The sequence below is a fragment of the Salvelinus fontinalis genome, chromosome 27 (genome assembly GCF_029448725.1).
Source record: "Salvelinus fontinalis isolate EN_2023a chromosome 27, ASM2944872v1, whole genome shotgun sequence".
NCBI lineage: Eukaryota > Metazoa > Chordata > Actinopteri > Salmoniformes > Salmonidae > Salvelinus > Salvelinus fontinalis.
This window is the reverse complement of record NC_074691.1, coordinates 17,869,400-17,889,624: the sequence shown is the minus strand read 5'-3', so window position 1 is coordinate 17,889,624 and position 20,225 is coordinate 17,869,400. Positions and strand designations below refer to the sequence as shown.

The 20,225-nt window shown below is 42.9% G+C and overlaps 1 protein-coding gene across 5 annotated transcripts in view; it reads right to left on the bottom strand.

Annotated features, from left to right (window-relative positions):
* Window positions 1–3,888: 3,888 nt before the first annotated feature.
* The window catches only part of LOC129825194 (RAC-alpha serine/threonine-protein kinase-like), a 73,209-nt gene continuing 56,872 nt past the window's right edge, over window positions 3,889–20,225 (bottom strand). For 4 of the 5 annotated variants that reach the window (XM_055885085.1, XM_055885086.1, XM_055885087.1 and 1 more), the window contains 12 exons: window positions 9,399–9,527; window positions 9,077–9,191; window positions 8,598–8,724; window positions 8,341–8,472; window positions 8,183–8,248; window positions 8,003–8,071; window positions 7,652–7,777; window positions 7,402–7,530; window positions 6,552–6,766; window positions 6,378–6,465; window positions 6,172–6,274; window positions 3,889–5,978 (listed from right to left, as the gene is read on the bottom strand). In XM_055885085.1, the coding sequence (XP_055741060.1) occupies window positions 5,899–5,978; window positions 6,172–6,274; window positions 6,378–6,465; window positions 6,552–6,766; window positions 7,402–7,530; window positions 7,652–7,777; window positions 8,003–8,071; window positions 8,183–8,248; window positions 8,341–8,472; window positions 8,598–8,724; window positions 9,077–9,191; window positions 9,399–9,527 (1,379 nt within the window). In that variant the 3' untranslated portion in view covers window positions 3,889–5,898. The remainder of the gene's footprint in view (window positions 5,979–6,171; window positions 6,275–6,377; window positions 6,466–6,551; window positions 6,767–7,401; window positions 7,531–7,651; window positions 7,778–8,002; window positions 8,072–8,182; window positions 8,249–8,340; window positions 8,473–8,597; window positions 8,725–9,076; window positions 9,192–9,398; window positions 9,528–20,225) is intronic. The other variant, XM_055885090.1, reaches the window with a different exon arrangement.

Genomic DNA, 20,225 nt, shown 5'->3' with positions numbered 1-20,225 from the left:
GCTGCACGCATTAATGTTGTTTTGATGCTGCACGCATTAATGTTGTTTTGATGCTGCACGCATTAATGTTGTTTTGATGCTGCACGCATTAATGTTGTTTTGATGCTGCACGCATTAATGTTGTTTTGATGCTGCACGCATTAATGTTGTTTTGATGCTGCACGCATTAATGCGTTGTGTTGATGCTGCACGCATTAATGTTGTGTTGATGCTGCACGCATATGTTGTGTTGATGCTGCACGCATTAATGTTGTTTTGATGCTGCACGCATTCATGTTGTTTTGATGCTGCACGCATTCATGTTGTTTTGATGCTGCACGCATTCATGTTGTTTTGATGCTGCACGCATTAATGTTGTGTTGATGCTGAACGCATTAATGCGTTGTGTTGATGCTGCACGCATTAATGTTGTGTTGATGCTGCACGCATTAATGTTGTTTTGATGCTGCACGCATTAATGTTGTTTTGATGCTGCACGCATTAATGTTGTTTTGATGCTGCACGCATTAATGTTGTTTTGATGCTGCACGCATTAATGCGTTGTGTTGATGCTGCACGCATTAATGTTGTGTTGATGCTGCACGCATTAATGTTGTGTTGATGCTGCACGCATTAATGCGTTGTGTTGATGCTGCACGCATTAATGTTGTTTTGATGCTGCACGCATTAATGTTGTTTTGATGCTGCACGCATTAATGTTGTTTTGATGCTGCACGCATTAATGCGTTGTGTTGATGCTGCACGCATTAATGTTGTGTTGATGCTGCACGCATATGTTGTGTTGATGCTGCACGCATTAATGTTGTGTTGATGCTGCACGCATATGTTGTGTTGATGCTGCACGCATTAATGTTGTTTTGATGCTGCACGCATTCATGTTGTTTTGATGCTGCACGCATTCATGTTGTTTTGATGCTGCACGCATTCATGTTGTTTTGATGCTGCACGCATTCATGTTGTTTTGATGCTGCACGCATTCATGTTGTTTTGATGCTGCACGCATTAATGTTGTGTTGATGCTGAACGCATTAATGTTGTTTTGATGCTGCACGCATTAATGTTGTTTTGATGCTGCACGCATTAATGTTGTTTTGATGCTGAACGCATTAATGTTGTTTTGATGCTGCACGCATTAATGTTGTGTTGATGCTGCACGCATTAATGTTGTGTTGATGCTGAACGCATTCATGTTGTTTTGATGCTGAACGCATTAATGTTGTTTTGATGCTGCACGCATTCATGTTGTTTTGATGCTGCACGCATTAATGTTGTGTTGATGCTGAACGCATTAATGTTGTTTTGATGCTGCACGCATGAATGTTGTTTTGATGCTGCACGCATTAATGTTGTGTTGATGCTGCACGCATTAATGTTGTGTTGATGCTGCACGCATTAATGTTGTGTTGATGCTGCACGCATTAATGTTGTGTTGATGCTGCACGCATTAATGTTGTTTTGATGCTGCACGCATTAATGTTGTGTTGATGCTGCACGCATTAATGTTGTGTTGATGCTGCACGCATTAATGTTGTTTTGATGCTGCACGCATTAATGTTGTTTTGATGCTGCACGCATTAATGTTGTTTTGATGCTGCACGCATTAATGTTGTTTTGATGCTGCACGCATTAATGTTGTGTTGATGCTGAACGCATTAATGTTGTGTTGATGCTGCACGCATTAATGTTGTTTTGATGTTGGTAGTTCTTACGGCACTGGTTAAGTTGCTTGAAAAAAACAACAACTTTTGATTATATTACTTATAGTTTTCACACTACAACCATATTTACATAAATCCCAATGCATTTCAGGGGCCATAGACTTGAATGGGAAAAAAATCTAGAATAAGCTAGAAAATACCATTCCATTTAATATAGAAACGCTAAAACGTGCAGACCGGTCTGGAATAGTGTGCTTGTATACAGCTTTTTGATACCATTTAAATACTTTTTGAACTAGAATTGTTTTAAATCTGCATAAAACTCCATAGGCTTGAATGAGAAGTATTTGAATTCACCACTTGAAACGTTAAAGCTACAAAGGATTGTTGCTATTTACATTTGCATAAAAGCCCCATGGACTTTAAAGGCCAAATTTGGATTCACCACTGATCTTGATCTATTTCAGCAGACTGACTAAACTTTTCCTACTTTATAACCCATAAAGCTTGCTGTATCCCCTTTAATTTCAATGGCGGAATGCAGGCTTCAACATTCTAAACTGATGATATAGTACTCACTCTTGCTTACTATATATACTAGTCCACTATAATAACTCCACACCTACAAACCACCCCAAAATAGGTCACTATAACACAGCCTATGAAAACCCTTTTACAGCCATAAATACTTAAAGACTAGCAAGCACACCACATTTACTTCAGTAAAAATCCTTTTCTAGTTGGTGTAATTTCTGTTCATGGTCAGTTATAAATTGTGATTTCAATCGGTCTCCTGTAAAACTATGACGTCATGTATGATTTTAGATGCTTCATTTGGCTACATTTGCCAACACAGTCTAATGCCTAACCTTTCATGTGTTTTTTGTGATCACTTAGCTTTATCCAAGATGGGCCTATGTGTATCAGGAATAACTGCATAGAGTGAGTGCAACCTTTACCATTGACTAAATACAATGATAGACTGCATAGCCTTTTGAGCCAGACGATGGCGCACTATGCATGCCATATGGCTTTGCTGAAACAGCCTCCTTGAGGAACTAGCTGAAGAATTAACATCACAATGTAAAGGCAAAACATCCTTCAGATCTATAGGAGTTTTTTTTTAGAAGGTAGGGGCTAGGGGTCAACTGAGAATTCAGCAATTGTCTAATGTGTTGCTCCATCCACATCAAGCTCCAGCACCCAGCTTGGCTCACAGTTGGACACTAGCACACTGGACTGTCTCCCTGGACATCTGCTCCCTATTCTGGGCCATCTACACTTGGCTCTGGACCTCCATTGTCAGCTCAATACAGATATCCAGAGGATGGGCCAGCAAATGATGTGCTGGACAATATTTTTTAGGCTACTTGATACTCTTTATACAAGTGGGGAGCTTAGAGTTAATTGAAAGAATCAAAAATCACTTTGTCCCCCAAAAATCTTTATTTCTGAATTCCAATGAAAAATACCACACACAGTGAGGGAAAATGTTATTTGTTCACAAAAGCTGGTGCATTCAATTGTTCAGTTTCTCATCTACTAAGGGGGCAAATGAAATGAAATAACTTAGAAAATGTTCAAAAAATGTATGTTTAACACCCCCCTGACATGGTAACTCATCAGGGGAGGACCGGTCGATAAGCAACAATTAGGTCAATGATAAAAATAAATGGAATGTGACAAAATTAAATATATGTTTTCCATTAATTTACAATTTCTTTTCCATTAATTATCAATTGTATTGTTTTGTGAAAATTCCAAACCATTTCCTCTAGAAATCATTTATATTCAGACTAAACTAAAGGCCTTAACACTTCACAAACCTAGAATCTGGTGGATCAGGACAAAGTCAATTATCTTCTTAATTCTTGAACAGTCAATCATTTTAAAGCTAAACGTAGATATCCTCACTTGGATTCAATTAGGACCATTGAGACACATTGAATTGTTACCCTCACAGACCTGTCCGCACAATCTCGTGCACACACACAAATACATACAAAATAAATGGTCATCCTTCCTCGATGGTGGTCAGTCACAGCCTGTTTGGTGTGTTTCACTTGCAACAGTAACGGTCTATGTACACTAGCAGTCTGTCTGAAAGGTACTGTAACAGTCACTGAGGTGTTGCTAAAAGCATTGCGGAGAAAACACCCAATAACCGGAAAGGATCACAAAACAATAGAAAAAGAAAATGTACACAAACAATCACAGAATAGGCTACCTGTTGAGAACTAACAGCAAAGAGAAGGTCATTTTATTGGCAGAACATTCACAATTAATTTTGTACACTCAATCCCAAGGTTCGAATCAGTACATGCCTTTCAGATGATATTATCCAGGCTTCAGTCGGTGCTACTCCGATAAGGGTCAGGGCAAAACAAAGCAGAAGGTAAGGTTGTAAATCTCTCAAACTAAACGAGACTTTGGTCACAGTTCTAGCTAAGACGGATATTCATTTCAAACCATTTATTTTGTTTCAGCATTGCCCTCACGAGGACACCAGTGACAATTATGTCTGCCTCTCCTTTCCCCTCACCATGGCACTGTGTTATTGCACAAACTCTCCACCAAGCTAACAGTCTTCAGAATATTTTGCAGAACTGAATCATTGATGAGAGTTTTGTTATACATTGTCCGGACTGTGACTGTTCTCAATAATAGACAATATTTGTGGAGAAACTGCTAGGTTGGTAAACTTTTTTTCCTTTAAAAAAACAACTCTACAGGCAGGTAAGCTTCAGACTCTTGCGTAGTTTAAGCTATGCATGTGTGCACATTCAATGGCATGCTGGTAGAAAAAGACATATGTTTTCAACAAGTTGATTTATTTTATCAACATGTAGCTAGCATGATTTTCTGCTAGATATAAAAAGTGAGTTATATTACTTCTCATTTCAATGTACTTTGAAGTATATGTCTACAGCTTTGATAGAAAAATATAAACCAAGGACCAACTCAACATTTGTTACAGGGTAAATGGATAGTGACCTTTCTAGAAAAAACAAGTGTGTGTGTGTGTGTGTGTGTATGCATGCATGCATGCATGTTACACACACCTAGTCATTTCACCATAAAATGTATCAGGAAAATACCTCCCCTACTGTGGTTGCAGCAGCAACTTTACAGGAATGAACAAGATTGCTATTCACATGATTTCTCATGAAAACATCTATTTCACTAAATATAAATGTAGCCAATACACCCATCAAAAATGTCCTTTGGAATTCACAAAATGATGTGTGGATCATACTCTGTGCTTCACTTTACAGATGGTGTGATCCAGTAGAGCCAACTGTTTTCTTGATACATTGTACTGTAGTCACTAAGGACAACTTAGGCAAGGTGGTGAGGCCAGTAACACTGAAGAAAAGTAGACGGCTCATTCCATACACTCCATTTCAGTTCTATAGCACTTACTCCTACTAGAAGGTGTGTGTGTTAAGGAGGGTCAACATTTGAGAGGTGAGAGACTGCAGGGTTATGCTCAGAAGGCACGAAATGGGAGAAGGCAACAGGAGGTGCTACGGGAACTTGTTCAATAAGAACACATATTTTCGTTTTCTATTTCAAAACTTGTTGCTTCGTGGTGTCCTACTGAACACAACCCAGGTGTGGAGCTTTAGTGTTACCTCTCGCAAACATGTAAAACCTGGGAGTCAGAGCACAATGGCAGTGGTGGCTAGTAGATGGAGATGGGAAGGACTATTTCTACAGATCACGCTCTGATGTTTCCCTTTGCTCCATCAAAATATAAAGACAATCATTTGGAGAAATATATAGTGTACCGTTTAAAAAGCTAGTTTTCAGAGAACGCTTATGAATGTGCTTCTCTTTTGAGGCTAGCGGCATACGTATCATTGACAGGAACATCATGCTGCCATGAAGAATTAGGTAGGTCGGTCACCACTGTGTCCAAGTGTGTTGCTTTCGGCAGGCAACAGAAACCTCCCCTTAAACAGAACAAGTACGGTATTTGAAACACTGGTGACACCAAGGTTGACTCAATAGTTTAGTGACCTTTCTCTCATTGTCCATCTGAAGAGGAGACCAGGATAAGAAGCCACGCTAGACAATTGAGATGTGCACCAACAATTACAGACAAAATAATAAAAGTGAAAAGAGGTCATAGATGGCCTGTGAGGATGTGTTCTGGTCAGAGGTTGCTGTGTGTGGGGTCAGGGTGAGAGGGGTATTGTCCATAAGAGAGTGAGGAGAGGGAGTCTAGGTTTTTGGTTCAGGCTGTCCCACTGGCAGAGTAGGAGAACTGAGGGAAGTGGGGTCTCCTGTCGCTGTCGAAAGACTCCATGCTGTCATCTGGGAAGGAAAAAGAGAGAAAGTTAGAGCACAAATCATTAAAAAGTAACATTCATCTTTCAAAGCAAAAAACAAGGTCAAAATGTGGTTTATCTAGTAGTATGAACGCTACTAAGCCAACTAAGGAGAGTCAATGTATTATAAATCCATAAAATCTTTAAGCAACGTTTTGTTGAGTTGGGAGGGAGGGTACCTTGTCCTGGAGGCGTGATTGTGATGGTCTGCCCGGTGAACTCCACGTCAAAATAGCGGGTGTCCGTTTCCGAGGTGACCTGGGGCTTGAATGGCGGGACCAGCTGAGAGGGAAGGGGAGGAGTCATGAGTGGGCACCTGCCTGTCATAACACCTGCCATCACCATGAGAACAATGACAACACATAGAAAGCTTAGGATACGATACCTTCTTCTCGTACACATCTTGCCACTCGATCCCAGCGAAGAACTTGTGCTGCATTATCTCCTTGGCGTCATCAGGCCCTCCACCTAACCTAAAGAAAGGAACACACACACAAAGTCAGTGTGTACACACACACACACACACACACACACACACACACACACACACACACAGTACCTCTGCTTGGGGTCCTTCTTGAGCAGACCAGAGAGCAGGGACTTTCCCTCAGGGCCCAGGGTTCTAGGAAAGCGGATCTCCTCCATCAGGATCAGCTCAAACAGCTTCTCATGGTCCTGGTTGTAGAAGGGCAGCCGACCGCACATCATCTCATACATGACCACACCCAGACCCCACCAGTCCACAGCACGACCGTAGTCATTGTCCTCCAGCACCTGTGTGTTGGAAAGGGGAGGTAGAACATGAGCGTCATGTACATGTGGGTGGTAGATCCTCTGGAAGGGCTTTCTTTTTTTCCCCCTTTTCTCCCCAATTTTCGTGGTATCCAATCGCTAGTAATTACTATCTTGTCTCATCGCTACAACTCCCGTACGGGCTCGGGAGAGACGAAGGTCGAAAGCCATGCGTCCTCCGAGGCACAACCCAACCAAGCCGCACTGCTTCTTTAACACAGCGCGCCTCCAACCCGGAAGCCAGCCGCACCAATGTGTCGGAGGAAACACCGTGCACCTGGCCCCCTTGGTTAGCGCGCACTGCGCCCAGCCCGCCACAGGAGTCGCTGGAGCGCGATGAGACAAGGAAATCCCTACCGGCCTAACCCGGACGACGCTAGCCCAATTGTGCGTCGCCCCACGGACCTCCCGGTCGCGGCCGGCTGCGACAGAGCCTGGGGGCGAACCCAGAGACTCTGGTGGCGCAGTTAGCACTGCGATGCAGTGCCCTAGACCACTGCGCCACCCGGGAGGCCTGGAAGGGCTTTCTAACCTCATCCCTATGTCTATGGTAGTGGTCCTGATTCACTGATAGTTTTCGATCAGTGGAAGGAAAGGGTTGATGGGTAGGTGTTTACCTCAGGGGCCAGATACTCTGGCGTCCCACAGAAGGTCTTCATGGTGACCCCGTCCTTGATGCCCTCCTTACACAGGCCAAAGTCTGTGATCTTTATGTGGCCGTCTTTGTCCAGCATCAGGTTTTCCAGCTACAGTAGAGAGGGTTTCACAAGGTGAGTTCGAGAACAGGGAGGTTCCTACTTGAACTTGTCCAATAAAAACACATTTGTATTTTCCCTTGCGAAATGTTTTCACGACTCCCTAAGTCACCTTCAGGTCCCTGTAAACCACATTCTTCTCCAAGTGGAGGTAGTCCAGCGCCGACACGATCTCCGCTCCGTAGAACCGGGCCCTCTCCTCTGAGAACACACGGTCTCGTGATAGGTGGAAGAACAGCTGGGTTGAAAGAGATTGTTATTGTGTCAATTAAATTTACAGTCACATAAATCCGAACCATTTCCCCCAACCTTACCGGTATTAAGATCACCATCATACGATTGTCTACCATGTAAGATAAGGAATCATGTCCACTCTATTCATTACGGTCCATCTGCAATCTTCTGAGTATTTCACCTCACTGATAAGGCCTTTACATCAGGTAAAATGCAACAAAGTACTCACCTCTCCTCCATTGGCGTACTCCATGACAAAACACAAGCGGTCGTGCGTCTGGAAGGAGTACTTCAGACTCTTTATGGAGCGGATGAAGGAAGAGCACAATTAGGTTACCCATTTATATTAGTATAACAGTAAACAGAGGGAACAGAGTTTCTATTGCACACCAATGGAATGGTCTCTCACCGTTAAGAAGGGGTGTTTGGAGTTCTGCAGTACTCTGTTTTCAGTGAGCGTGTGTGCTACTTCATCCTAGAGAAGACTAAGGAGATGAGCTTGATCCAAGAAAAGGAAATACCAGTATACACACACACACACACACACACACACACACGTCTACTCACTTTTGCCACAATCACTTCTTTCTTGAGGATTTTCATAGCGTAGTATTTTCCGGTTGCTTTTTCCTTCACCAGGATAACCTTCCCAAAAGTGCCTTTTCCCAAGAGTTTGAGGTATTCAAAGTCATGCATAGTCTAGGAGACAAAGTGTTAAAAACAAAGAGTTGGATAAACTTTATTTTACCACATCTAAAACCCTGCCACTGGTATTTGCTTTACTGCAACACAAACGCTGAGAACAGAGGGTTAGGTGTACGCACCACTTTGAGTTTGGGCTTGGTGAGGTACATCTCCATGTCCATGGGGTCTGGTGAGGAGTCCATCCTCTCCTCCTCCTGTTTCTGCAGCCCATCAGCCACCTCCTGGATGGCCTTTGTCCACTGCTCCCTGAGGACGGAGGGAACCAGAGGTTGGATGACTCTAACGTGTGTGTGACATTTATTTTTGTGGGGACCAGAAGTCCCCACAAGAATAGTAAACAACAATTTGAGCAACTGGGGACATTGTTAGTCCCCATAAGGTCAAATGCTATTTCTAGGAGGTTTAGGGTTAAGGTTAGAATTAGTGTTAGGGTTAGAATTACGTTAAGGGTTAGAAGCTAGGGTTCGTTTTAAGGTTAGGAGCTAGGGTTAGGGTAAGAGCACAGGTTAGGTTTAGGGAAAATAGGATTTATAGGACTGAATTGTGTCCCCCCACAAGGTTAGCTGTACAAGACTGTGTGTATGTGTGTTTAACCTACCTATCCTCTGGGCTCTCCACATGGAAGGTGCGTTCTATGACAGTGGTCCACTGTAGGCAGCGGATGATGAATGTGTTGGGCTTGGGTCGCTCAGTCTTCATGAGCTGACATTCTGCTGGTCATAAGGAAAAAGAGGGAGAGAGCAGGAACGAGAGCGAGATATGTCATGTGGTGAACCATCAGGGATGCATAGAATGTAGTGCAGGGCAAGAACAAAAATGTGCAACCTCTGAGGTACTTCAGGACCTGAGTGGAGATGCACTGCTCAATTTGTGTGTTAAATATTGTGATTAGGGGGGAGAGTGTCAGAGGGTTGCCTTACGTGCTACTGAGAAGTTATTGAGTGGCGTCTCTAGTTGGTCGACGTCTTGCGGTCGCTCCTTGTACCCGATGAACGTACCGTCTCTCTTCAGCAAGAAATACCTGGGCCTCCAGGTCTTTATGTACTCTCCTGAGAAAGCGAAATAACCATTTAACAGATACCCTTCAGCCAATTGCATGTATTACATCAGAAAGGAGACTACTCAACCTGTCAGTACAATCCTAACCCGGTCTGAAGAGCTAGTAAGTGTGTGAGAGAAAGACTGAGTTTGGTTGACCGCAAACTTGAGGCATTTGTCCTGGTGGTTTCGACGAAAACAGAACTTCCCCTCATAGGCCTTTTCTATTTTTTGTAACTCCCCTTTGCACTGCATGCATTTACTGTATGTGTCTGTTGTACTGCCTTCCTGTACTGTACCTTTAAGACAGGCAGCTAGTAAACAGGGTCTCCGATATGTTCTTCATTTATTTTTATAACCGCGACTACGGGTACTTCTGGTAATCAACAACCATATTCTAGAAAACAGGAAGTGACACACTAACAGCACATTTAGAGAAAAACGACACCCCAATCAGGTGTAGTGTCGGTGCTGCTGCTGACTCATCTGTTTACTGCTCAATAAGGGCGATAAGATGAGATTGGAATCTTCGAAAAACAGTTTCATTTCACACGCACACTTCATGCCTAGCGACTAAAGCAGATGAGTATGTGATGCTCCTAGGGCAAAGTGACCTAATGAACAAGCTGTTGCCTTATAAAAGACAATCCATACCTATTAAGTGTTGTTGCATGGTGCCTGTCCAGACTCATTTACCAATGCCACTCATCTGAAACCCATATCTTTGCAAACACATAGGCCTAGGGTTAAACTTGCGGTAATTTATGGCTACTTGGAAATTATTTTTCTTTCCAATTGTAGTCGTATATAGTATTATTTTTTTATATCTCTGTGTCAATATTGTCCATAGGTTTCAAGAGAAAAGCATAATTGAAAAAAAGCATCTAAATCAACAATGGCATTATTCAAATTTACTTTTTTCAACATTTTGGTGCCAAAATATTTAAAGTAAAATAAGTGTGGGAAAAAAGGCTCTTTCATGCAGAAATCCACACACACACACACACACACATGAATGAAATTGTATTTGTCACATGCTTAACAGGCTACAGACTAACAGTGAAAAGCTTACTTACGGGTCCTTTTCCAGAGTTTAAAAAAATCATTATGAGGTATAACTAATGAGAAAAATAGCATGGTTATATACAGGGAGTATGAGTACCGATGTGCAGCAATAGGAGGTAAACGAGGTAGCTCTATAAATATACAATGATTTCGGAAAGTATTTAGACCTTAAACTCCCCACATTTTGTTACATTACAGCCTTTTCTAAAACTGATTAAATAAATGTTTTTCCTTAATCTACACACAATACCCCATAATGACGAAGTGAACAGGTTTTTAGAAAGTTTATAAAAAATAAACAGAAATACCTTTAGTATTCAAACCCTTTGCTATGTGACTAAATTGAGCTCATGTGCATCCTGTTTCCATTGATCATCCTTGAGATGTTCCTACAACTTGTTTGGAGTCCACCTGTGGTAAATTCAATTGATGGGACATGATTTGGAAAGGCACACACCTGTCTATATAAAGTCCCACAGTTGACAGTACTGTAGGACCTTCCCCAACCAGAAACCGTGGATTGATTGCAGCATTCGCGCAAAACTGAAAGAGCAAACCACTGATTTTAATCATGGCAAGGTGACCTGAAACATGACCGAATACAAACAGTGTAGCTATTCCCTCCGCAAGGCAATCAAACAAGCTAAGCGTCAGTATAGAGTTAAATAGGAGTCGCAAATCAACAGCTCAGACACGAGACGTATGTGACAGGGTCTACAGACAATCACAGACTACAAAAAGAAAACCAGCCCTGTCGCGGACACTGATGTCTTGCTCTTAGACAAACTAAACAACTTCTTTGCTCGCTTTGAGGACAATACAGTGCCACTGACACGGCCCGCTACCAAAACCTGCGGGCTCTTCTTCACCGCAGCCAACGTGAGTAAAACATTTAAATGTGTTAACCCTCGCAAGGCTGCCGGCCCAGACGCCATCCCTAGCCGCGTCCTCAGAGCATGCGCAGACCAGCTGGCTGGTGTGTTTACGGACATTTCAATCAATCCTTATCCCAGTCTGCTGTTCCCACATGCTTCAAGAGGGCCACCATTGTTCCTGTTCCCAAGAAAGCTAACTGAGCTAAACGACTATCGCCCCGTAACACTCACTTCCGTCATCATGAAGTGCTTCGAGAGACTAGTCAAGGATCATATCACCTCCACCCTACCATACACCCTAGACCCACTCCAATTTGCTTACCGCCCCAATAGGTCAACAGACGACACAATCACACTGCCCTAATCCATCTGGACAAGAGGAATACCTATGTAAGAATGCTGTTCATCAATTACAGTTCAGCATTTAACACCATAGTACCCTCCAAACTCGTCATTAAGCTTGAGACCCTGGGTCTCGACCCCACCCTGTGCAACTGGGTCATGGACTTTCCGACGGGCCGCCCCCAGGTGCTGAGGGTAGGAAACAACATCTCCACCCCGCTGATCCTCAACACTGGGGCCCCACAAGGGTGCGTTCTCTGCCCACAACTGTAGGGCTGTCCAGAGGGTAGTGAGGTCTGCACAACGCATCACCGGGGGCAAACTACCTGCCCTCCAGGACACCTACACCACCCGATGTTTCAGGAAGGCCAAAAAGATCATCAAGGACAACAACCACTCGAGCCACTGCCTGTTCACCCCGCTATCCTACAGAAGGCGAGGTCAGTACAGGTGCATCAAAGCTGGGACCGAGAGATTGAAAAACAGCTTCTATCTCAAGGCCATCAGACTGGTAAACAGCCATCACTAACATTGAGTGGCTTCTGCCAACATACAGACTCAAACCTCTAGCCACTTTAATAATAAAAAATGGGATGTAATAAATGTATCACTAGTCACTTTAAACTATGCCACTTTATGTAATGTTTACATACCCTACATTACTCCTCTCATATGTATATAATGTACTCTATACTATCTACTGCATCTTGCCTATGCCGTTCGGCCATCGCTCATCCATAGATTTATATGTACATATTCATTCCTTTACACCTCTGTGTATAAGGTAGCTGTTGTGAAATTGTTAGATTACTTGTTAGATATTACTGCATGGTCGGAACTAGAAGCACAAGCATTTCGCGACACTCGCATTAACGTCTGCTAACCATGTGGATGTGACCAATACAATTTGATGTCAGAGCAAAAACCAAGCCATGAGGACGAATTTGGGGAAGGGTACGAAAAAAAATATCCGCAGCAATGAAGGTCCAAGAACACAGCGGCATCCATCATTCTTAAATGGAAGAAGTTTGGAACCCCCCCAAGAGACTCTTCCTAGAACTGGCCGCCCGGGACAAACAGAGCAATCGGGGTAGCAGGGCCTTTGTCAGGGAGGTGAACAAGAACCCAGATGGTCACTCAGACAGAGCTCCAGAGTTCTTCTGTGGAGACGGGAGAACCTTCCAAAAGGACAACCATCTCTGCAGCACTCCACCAATCAGGCCTTTTTGGTAGTGGCCAGACGGAAGCCACTCCTCAGCAAAAGGTACATGACAGCCCGCTTAGAGTTTGCCAAAAAGGCACCTAAAGGACTCTGACCATGAGAAACAAGATTCTCTGGTCAGATGAAACCAAGGTTGAACTCTTTGGCCTGAATGCCAAGCGTCACGTCTGGAAGAAACGTGGAATCATCCCTACAGTGAAGCATGGTGGTGGCAACATCATGCTGTGGGGATGTTTTTCAGCAGCAGGAACTGGGAGACTAGTCAGGATCGAGGGAAAGCTTAACGGAGCAAAGTAGAGCGAGATCCTTGATGAAAACCTGCTCCAGAGCGCTCAGGATCTCAGACTGGGGTGAAGGTTCACCTTCCAACAGGACAACGATCCTAAGCACACAGCCAAGACAACGCAGGAGTGGCTTAGGGACAAGTCTCTTAATATCCTTGCGTGGCCTAGCCAGAGCCTGGACTTGAACCCTACCAAACATTTCTGGAGAGATCTGAAAATAGCTTTGCAGCGACACTCCCGATCCAACCTGACAGAGCTTGAGAGGATCTGCAGAGAAGAATGTGAGAAACTCCCCAAATACAGGTGTGCCAAGCTTGTAGCGTCATACCCAAGAAGACAAGGCTGTAATCGTGGCCGAAGGTGCTTCAACAAAGTACTAAGGGTCTGAATACTTGTGTAAATGTGATCCGTTTTGAATTTCTAATACATTTGCAAAAATGTATACATCTGTTTTTGCTTTGTAATCATTCTGTGTAGATTGATGTGGGGGGTAAATAATGTAATACATTTTTGGGTTAAGGCTGTAACGTAACAAAATATAGAAAAAGGGGTCTGAATACTTTGTAGTAGCAGCGTAGGTTATTTTTGAAATTTTTTACTACCCCTTTTTCCCCTCCCCAATTTCATGGTATCCAATTGGTAGTTAGTCTTGTCTCATCGCTGCAACTCCCATATGGACTCGGGAGAGGCGAAGGTCGAGAGCCATGTGTCCTCCGGAACACAACCCAACCAAGCCGCACTGCTTATTGACAATGCCCGCTTAACCCGGAAGCCAGCCGCACCAATGCGTCGGAGGAAACACCGTACACCTGGCGACCATGTCAGCGTGCATGCGCCTGGACCGCCACAGGAGTCGCTAGTGCGCGATGAAACAAGGACATTCCTGCCGGCCAAACCCTCCCCTAACCCGGATGACGCTGGGCCAATTGTGCGCCGCCCCATGGATCTCCCGGTCGATTGCGTCAAAGCCGGAATTGAGCCAGGATCTCTAGTGGCACAGCTAACAACTGCGATGCAGTGCCTTAGACGACTGCACCACTCGGGAGGCACACTGTAGGTAAGTGACTAGAAAACAGGATCCCCAAATTAATGTCATTGTTTTGATATTTTAACATGCTTGTCGTGATCGCGTTTGGTGTGGGGGTGCAAAATAAAATGTAAAATAAATTTGGGGACAGGTCGAAAAGCATTAAACATGTATGGAAATGTAGCTAGTTAGCTTGCACCTGCTAGCTAACGTTAATTTGTCCTATTTAGCTAGCTTGCTGTTGCTAGCTAATTTGTCCTGGGATAAACATTGAGTTGTTATTTTACCTGAAAGGCACAAGGACCTCTACTCCGACAATTAATCCACACATAAAACGGCCAACCGAATCGTTTCTAGTCATCTCTCCTCCTTCCAGGCTTTTTCATTGTTTAACTTATATGGTGATCGCATCTAAACTTTCATTGTATTACCACGACTACCGGCAAAACAGTTAGTCTTTCATTCAATCACGTGGGTATAACCAATGAGGAGATGGCACGTGGGTACCTGCTTCTATAAAACAATGAGGAGATGGGAGGCAGAGGCAGGACCTGCAGCACGATCTGCGTCAGAAATAGGAATGAGTTATATTTTAGCCCTTGGCATCGCAGACGCTCGTTGGCGCGCACGAGCAGTGTGGGTGCAATAATTGAATAGCATGGATTTCTAAATTTATTTTGCGACGCTTGCGCACGCGACGTGTCCGGTCTGGTCAGCATGTGAGTGTGTGACAGAAAAAAATGTTTTTGTGTCATTTAGAGGGGGAAGTGCTGCTGCCATGTGGGAAATAGTAGGTGGCTTATTTCAGCTCGTATCTTTTTGACTGATGTCATATCGATGGTAATATGGCTAAGAATCGCAAGCTAACCAACAACTGTAATGATGTATTTGAGACATTGTGCAAATGTAATGTTTTCAATAAACATTGTCGACGAAATATAGTTTACATGTTGTCAACAATTCAAGCCAACCCAGTCTGTTTTGCCTCAGTTGCGCAGGTGTCATTTTATTTTCTTAACAACTAAACTGTCTATAAAGACAATCCATCTATATATTAAGTGTTGTATGGTTCCCGTCTAGACTCAATTACCAAAGACGCTCATCTCAAACCCATGTCTTACAAACACAACACCTAGGCCTAAACTTCCGGTAATTTACCAAAGTTACCAGAACTTTCGGTAATTAACTGGTCATTTATGCCACTATGGTAACTCTGGTCATTTATATTTGAACTTTTATAAAAATGTATTTATATATAGTATTAATTTGCTTACATCTGTGTCCATGAGTTTCTAATGGATAGAACATATGATTCAAGAGAAAATGTAAAAAGCATCAATTCAACAATAGCATTGTTTTCATTTAACTGCAACTCTTCCAACTATTTACTTTTTCACAACTGCCACCAGTTTGGCACCAAAACATATATATTTTTTAAATTAAACAAAGTGTATTTCATGCTGAAACCCTCATATTAAACAGCAATGCTATTCACTAAGTTGATGGTTTATATTTAGGATCATGTTTTACAGCTTTGTCATTCTATTTATAAAATCTTATTTGATAATTTTTTATATTTATTTTACATGTGATAAGGCCACACAGAGGGCCAGAGATAGACACGTGATTATCTGAAGTACCCAAAAGGCTACTAAATGTCATGTGATAAAATTACAGTTAGCAGTAATATACTCTCCGTTTGCAACACTACATAAAATCTGCCTCCACCCTAGTGGCAGATCAGTGCATTTGAGGTAAAAGGAGAGAGACCCAGTAAACAATTGTGATTAAAACTAATAATGAATAAATAATTTATAGCTACCCAAGCAGGCAGGAAGTCAGTGGCTAAGCCCGGTGGTACAGTGACAGGGCAGATAAGAGATGCCATTGCAGTCTGGGTTAGGAGGAGGATGTGGTTTCAAAAGGAACTGTGTGGCTTATAATAAGAATCCACTTCCTCCTCCCGCCCGTCTGGTTGTCTTAGGTAGTCTCTTCTAAAAGAGAAGTCAAACACATGTAAACTATTGCGTTGTATGCATGTAGATAGCTACAAAAGAAGCAACTTAAACAAGTACCTTTATTGGCAAAGCAATCAATCATCTATGTATGCATAGTGTGCTTACACTTCGTTAATATCACTCTGAAAAGAGTATTGCATGAAAATTGCTTGTGAGCAGAATGAATGAGGGTAGACCCGCACACTTCCTGTCTAGACTAAGACACGTGGGTCAAAACAGCAGTCAGATGTCAGCTGTCTCTGGGCCTTTTCCATTCAAACACAAGCAACAGTGGTCCAGTAGTCGTCTGGTCAGTAGTCCCATTTGCAAGCATCTATGAGCCTTATGCTAGGCCTTGTTAACACAAGGTGGTACAGTAATCAAATGTACACGTACAGCACTAACTCAGCACACATTTCTCATATACATGTAAGTGTTGAGAGGAGCCAACACCACAAGTACGTCTCAGCCTTACAACCACTCCTCAAGATTCCTCAACTCACTCCACAGTGTGTTTAACCACACTGGGTCTGAGGTTTTTGGTAAGGAAGGTACTGGATGGGCTGGCTAACAACCATGGCCACCCTCCCCCAACTAACTGCCAATCTCTACAGACAGATCCTGGTGTATCCATCTCTGCAACATTCACAAATGGAATGCTTTGATCAGGCAAGGGTGGCACACCATCGCAAGCCACACAGCTGCACACTAAAGGGTGTGGTCTGCTGCCTGCAACATGGGTGTGGCTACTTCGACTAGCCGCGAGGCTAGTCCCATATCAGGGACAAACCAGCTGCCAGGATACTAAAACATAATTTAGGCTGAAGCTGGGATTTAAGAATACGTCTTTCCAGTGGTGATTTGAGTCACATCCAAACCATCTTGTTTCTCCTTCATCTTGTATGACTCATTTGATTGGAATCGGAGAACTCCTAGCCATGTTGAGAGATTGGCTAAAGGGAAGGGTGGATGCGTTCCAGGGAATCCAGATGTTTTTCCCTCAGAGCAGGCTTTTCCAGTGGGTGACTAACTCCTTGGCTCAGGCCCCTGCCGCGTTTCAACGTGAAAAGAATCAAAGGGAGGTCATCCAAGCAGCCATCCGTGGCTTTGATTATCCCTGGAATAGTGGGAAAGTCCACGCTCTGTCTGCTGTGATGGAACCGATCCCATAAGAGAACACCTTTGAATACCATCCAGTAAATCTTGTGTACTTAACTCACCTCACACTAAAATACAGCACTATTTAATGGAAGCAAGATACTTGACATAAAATTGTCATTCAGGCAAAATGTATACACCTCATTTTCAGTACATACAAATCAGTTCAGCATGTTGTCAACCATACAGATGAGACATGACTGGTATGCTTGGCCTGTTTAAATTAGGTGGCTGCCATTCAGTGCTTTAACGAGCATGACCCTCGGTGTTCCCCTATATTCATTTTGCAGCGTCCGTCCGCCGCTGCTAAATCTTAGGCACCAGTCTCCCGCAGCTAAATCGTAGGCACCAGTCCCCCAAAAATATACAGAAGTTTGGACACACCTACTCATTCAAGGGTTTTTCTTTATTTTTACTATTTTATACATTGTATGATAGTATAGTGAAGAATGATAGTGAAGACAAACTATGAAATAACACATAGTAACCAAAAATAGGGTTAAATCAAAATATATTTGCCTTGACAGCTTTGCACTCATGCCGTTTTCTCTCAACCAGCTTCAACTGGAATGCTTTTCCAACAGTCTTGAAGGAGTTCCCACATATGCTCAGGTCTTGTTGGCTGCTTTTTCTTCATTCTGCGGTCCAACTCACCCCAAACCATTTCAATTGGGTTGAGGTCGGGGGATTGTGGAGGCCAGGTCATCTGATGCAGCTCTCCTACTTGGTCAAATAGCCCTTACACAGCCTGGAGGTGTGTTGGCTCATTGTCCTGTTGATAAACAAATTAGTGGGACTAAGCCCAAACCAGATGTGATGGTATATCGCTGCAGAATGCTGGTTAAGTGTGCCTTGAATTCTAAATAAAATCACAGACAGTGTCACCAGCAAAGCACCCCCGACACCATCACACATGCGGAGGTCCTTTCACCTACTCTGCGTCTCAAAGACACGGCGGTTGGAACCAAAAATCTCAAATTTGGACTCATCAGACCAAAAGGACAGATTTCCACCGGTCTAATCCATTGCTTGCGTTTCTTGGCCCAAACAGGTCTTCTTATTGGTGTCCTTAGTAGTGGTTTCTTTGCAGCAATTCTACCATGGAAGCCTGATTCACGCAGTCTCCTCTAAACAGTTGATGTTGAGGTGTCTAATTTGAACTCGGAAGTTTTTATTTGGGCTGCAATTTGAGGTGCAGTTAATTCTAGTGCAGAGGATAAGTTCATTAGAGGTACCTCTGGGTCTTCCTTTCCTGCAGCGGTCTTCATGAGAGCCGATTACATCATAGTGCTTGATGGTTTTCAACTGCACTTGAAGAAACTTTCAAAGTTGTTGAAATGTTCCGGATTTACCGACCTTCATGTCTTAAAGTAATGATGGAGTGTCATTTCTCTTTGCTTATTTGAGCTGTTCTTGCAATAATATGGACTTGGTCTTTTACCAAATAGTGATATCTTCTGTATTCCAACCCTACCTTGTCACAACACAACTGATTGGTTCAAATACAAGGAAAGAAATTCCACAAATTCACTTGACTACCTCATGAAGCTGGTTGAGAGAATGCCAAGTGTTACTACATGATTCCATGTGTTATTTCATAGTTGATGTCTTCACTATTGTACAATGTAGAAAATAGTACAAATAAAGAAAAACCCTGGAATGAGTTGGTGTCCAAACTTTTGACTGGTACTGTATAATTTTTTAGAAAATGATATTCAAGAGATGGGAAAAGGTTTTCAGTTTAAACTTAAAACGACTAAAACCAGATATAAAGTACATAGAAAAGATAATGTAGCTACCCAATTATAAGATCATCTTTGAGAACTAACAAACAAAATAAAAAAGTAGCCAGTCAGGGAGAATAAAATTCCAAATTTCATGGGCCCCCCATTGATTTTGCTATAATGTTTGAGTCACTCAGCATTAGAACACTGCATAAGCCATGGCAAAATATGTAGAATTGCAGGAAACTACACTTATCAAAAAATATTAGGCGTTAGTCCCATGTTTCAGGAGATGAAATAAAATATACCAATATGCACATAAAGCTAATCTCTCTCAAATTTGGTGCACAATTATTTTTTTTATTTTTTTTACATCCCTGTTTTTGAGCATTTCTACTTTTCCAGGATAATCCAGCCACCTGACAGGTGTGGCATATCAAAAAGCTGATTAAACATGATCCTTACACAGGTGCACCTTGTGCTGGGGAAAATAAAAGAGCACTATAAAATGTGCCGTTTTGTCACAACACAATGCCACAGATGCCTCAAGTTCAGGGATAGTGCAATTGGCATGCTGACTGCAGGAATGTGTACCAGATCTGTTGCCAGAGAATTGAATGTTAATTTCTCTACCATAAGCCGCCGTTTTAGAGAATTCAGCAGTACGTCCAACCAGCCTCGCAACCACTGAAAACGTGTATGGCACCGTGTGGGCGAGCGGTTTGCTGATGTCAACGTTGTGAACAGAGTACCCCATGGTGGCGGTGAGGTTATGGTATGGGCAGGCATAAGCTACGGACCACAAACACAACTGCATTTTATCAATGGCAATTTGAACGCAGACATATACAGTGACAAGTTCCTGAGGCCCATTGTCGTGCCATTCATCCACTGCCATCCCCTCATGTTTCAGCATGATAATGCATAGCCCCATGTCACAAGGATCTGTACACAATTCCTGGAAGCTGAAAATGTACCAGTTCTTCCATGGCCTGCATACTCAGACATGTCACCC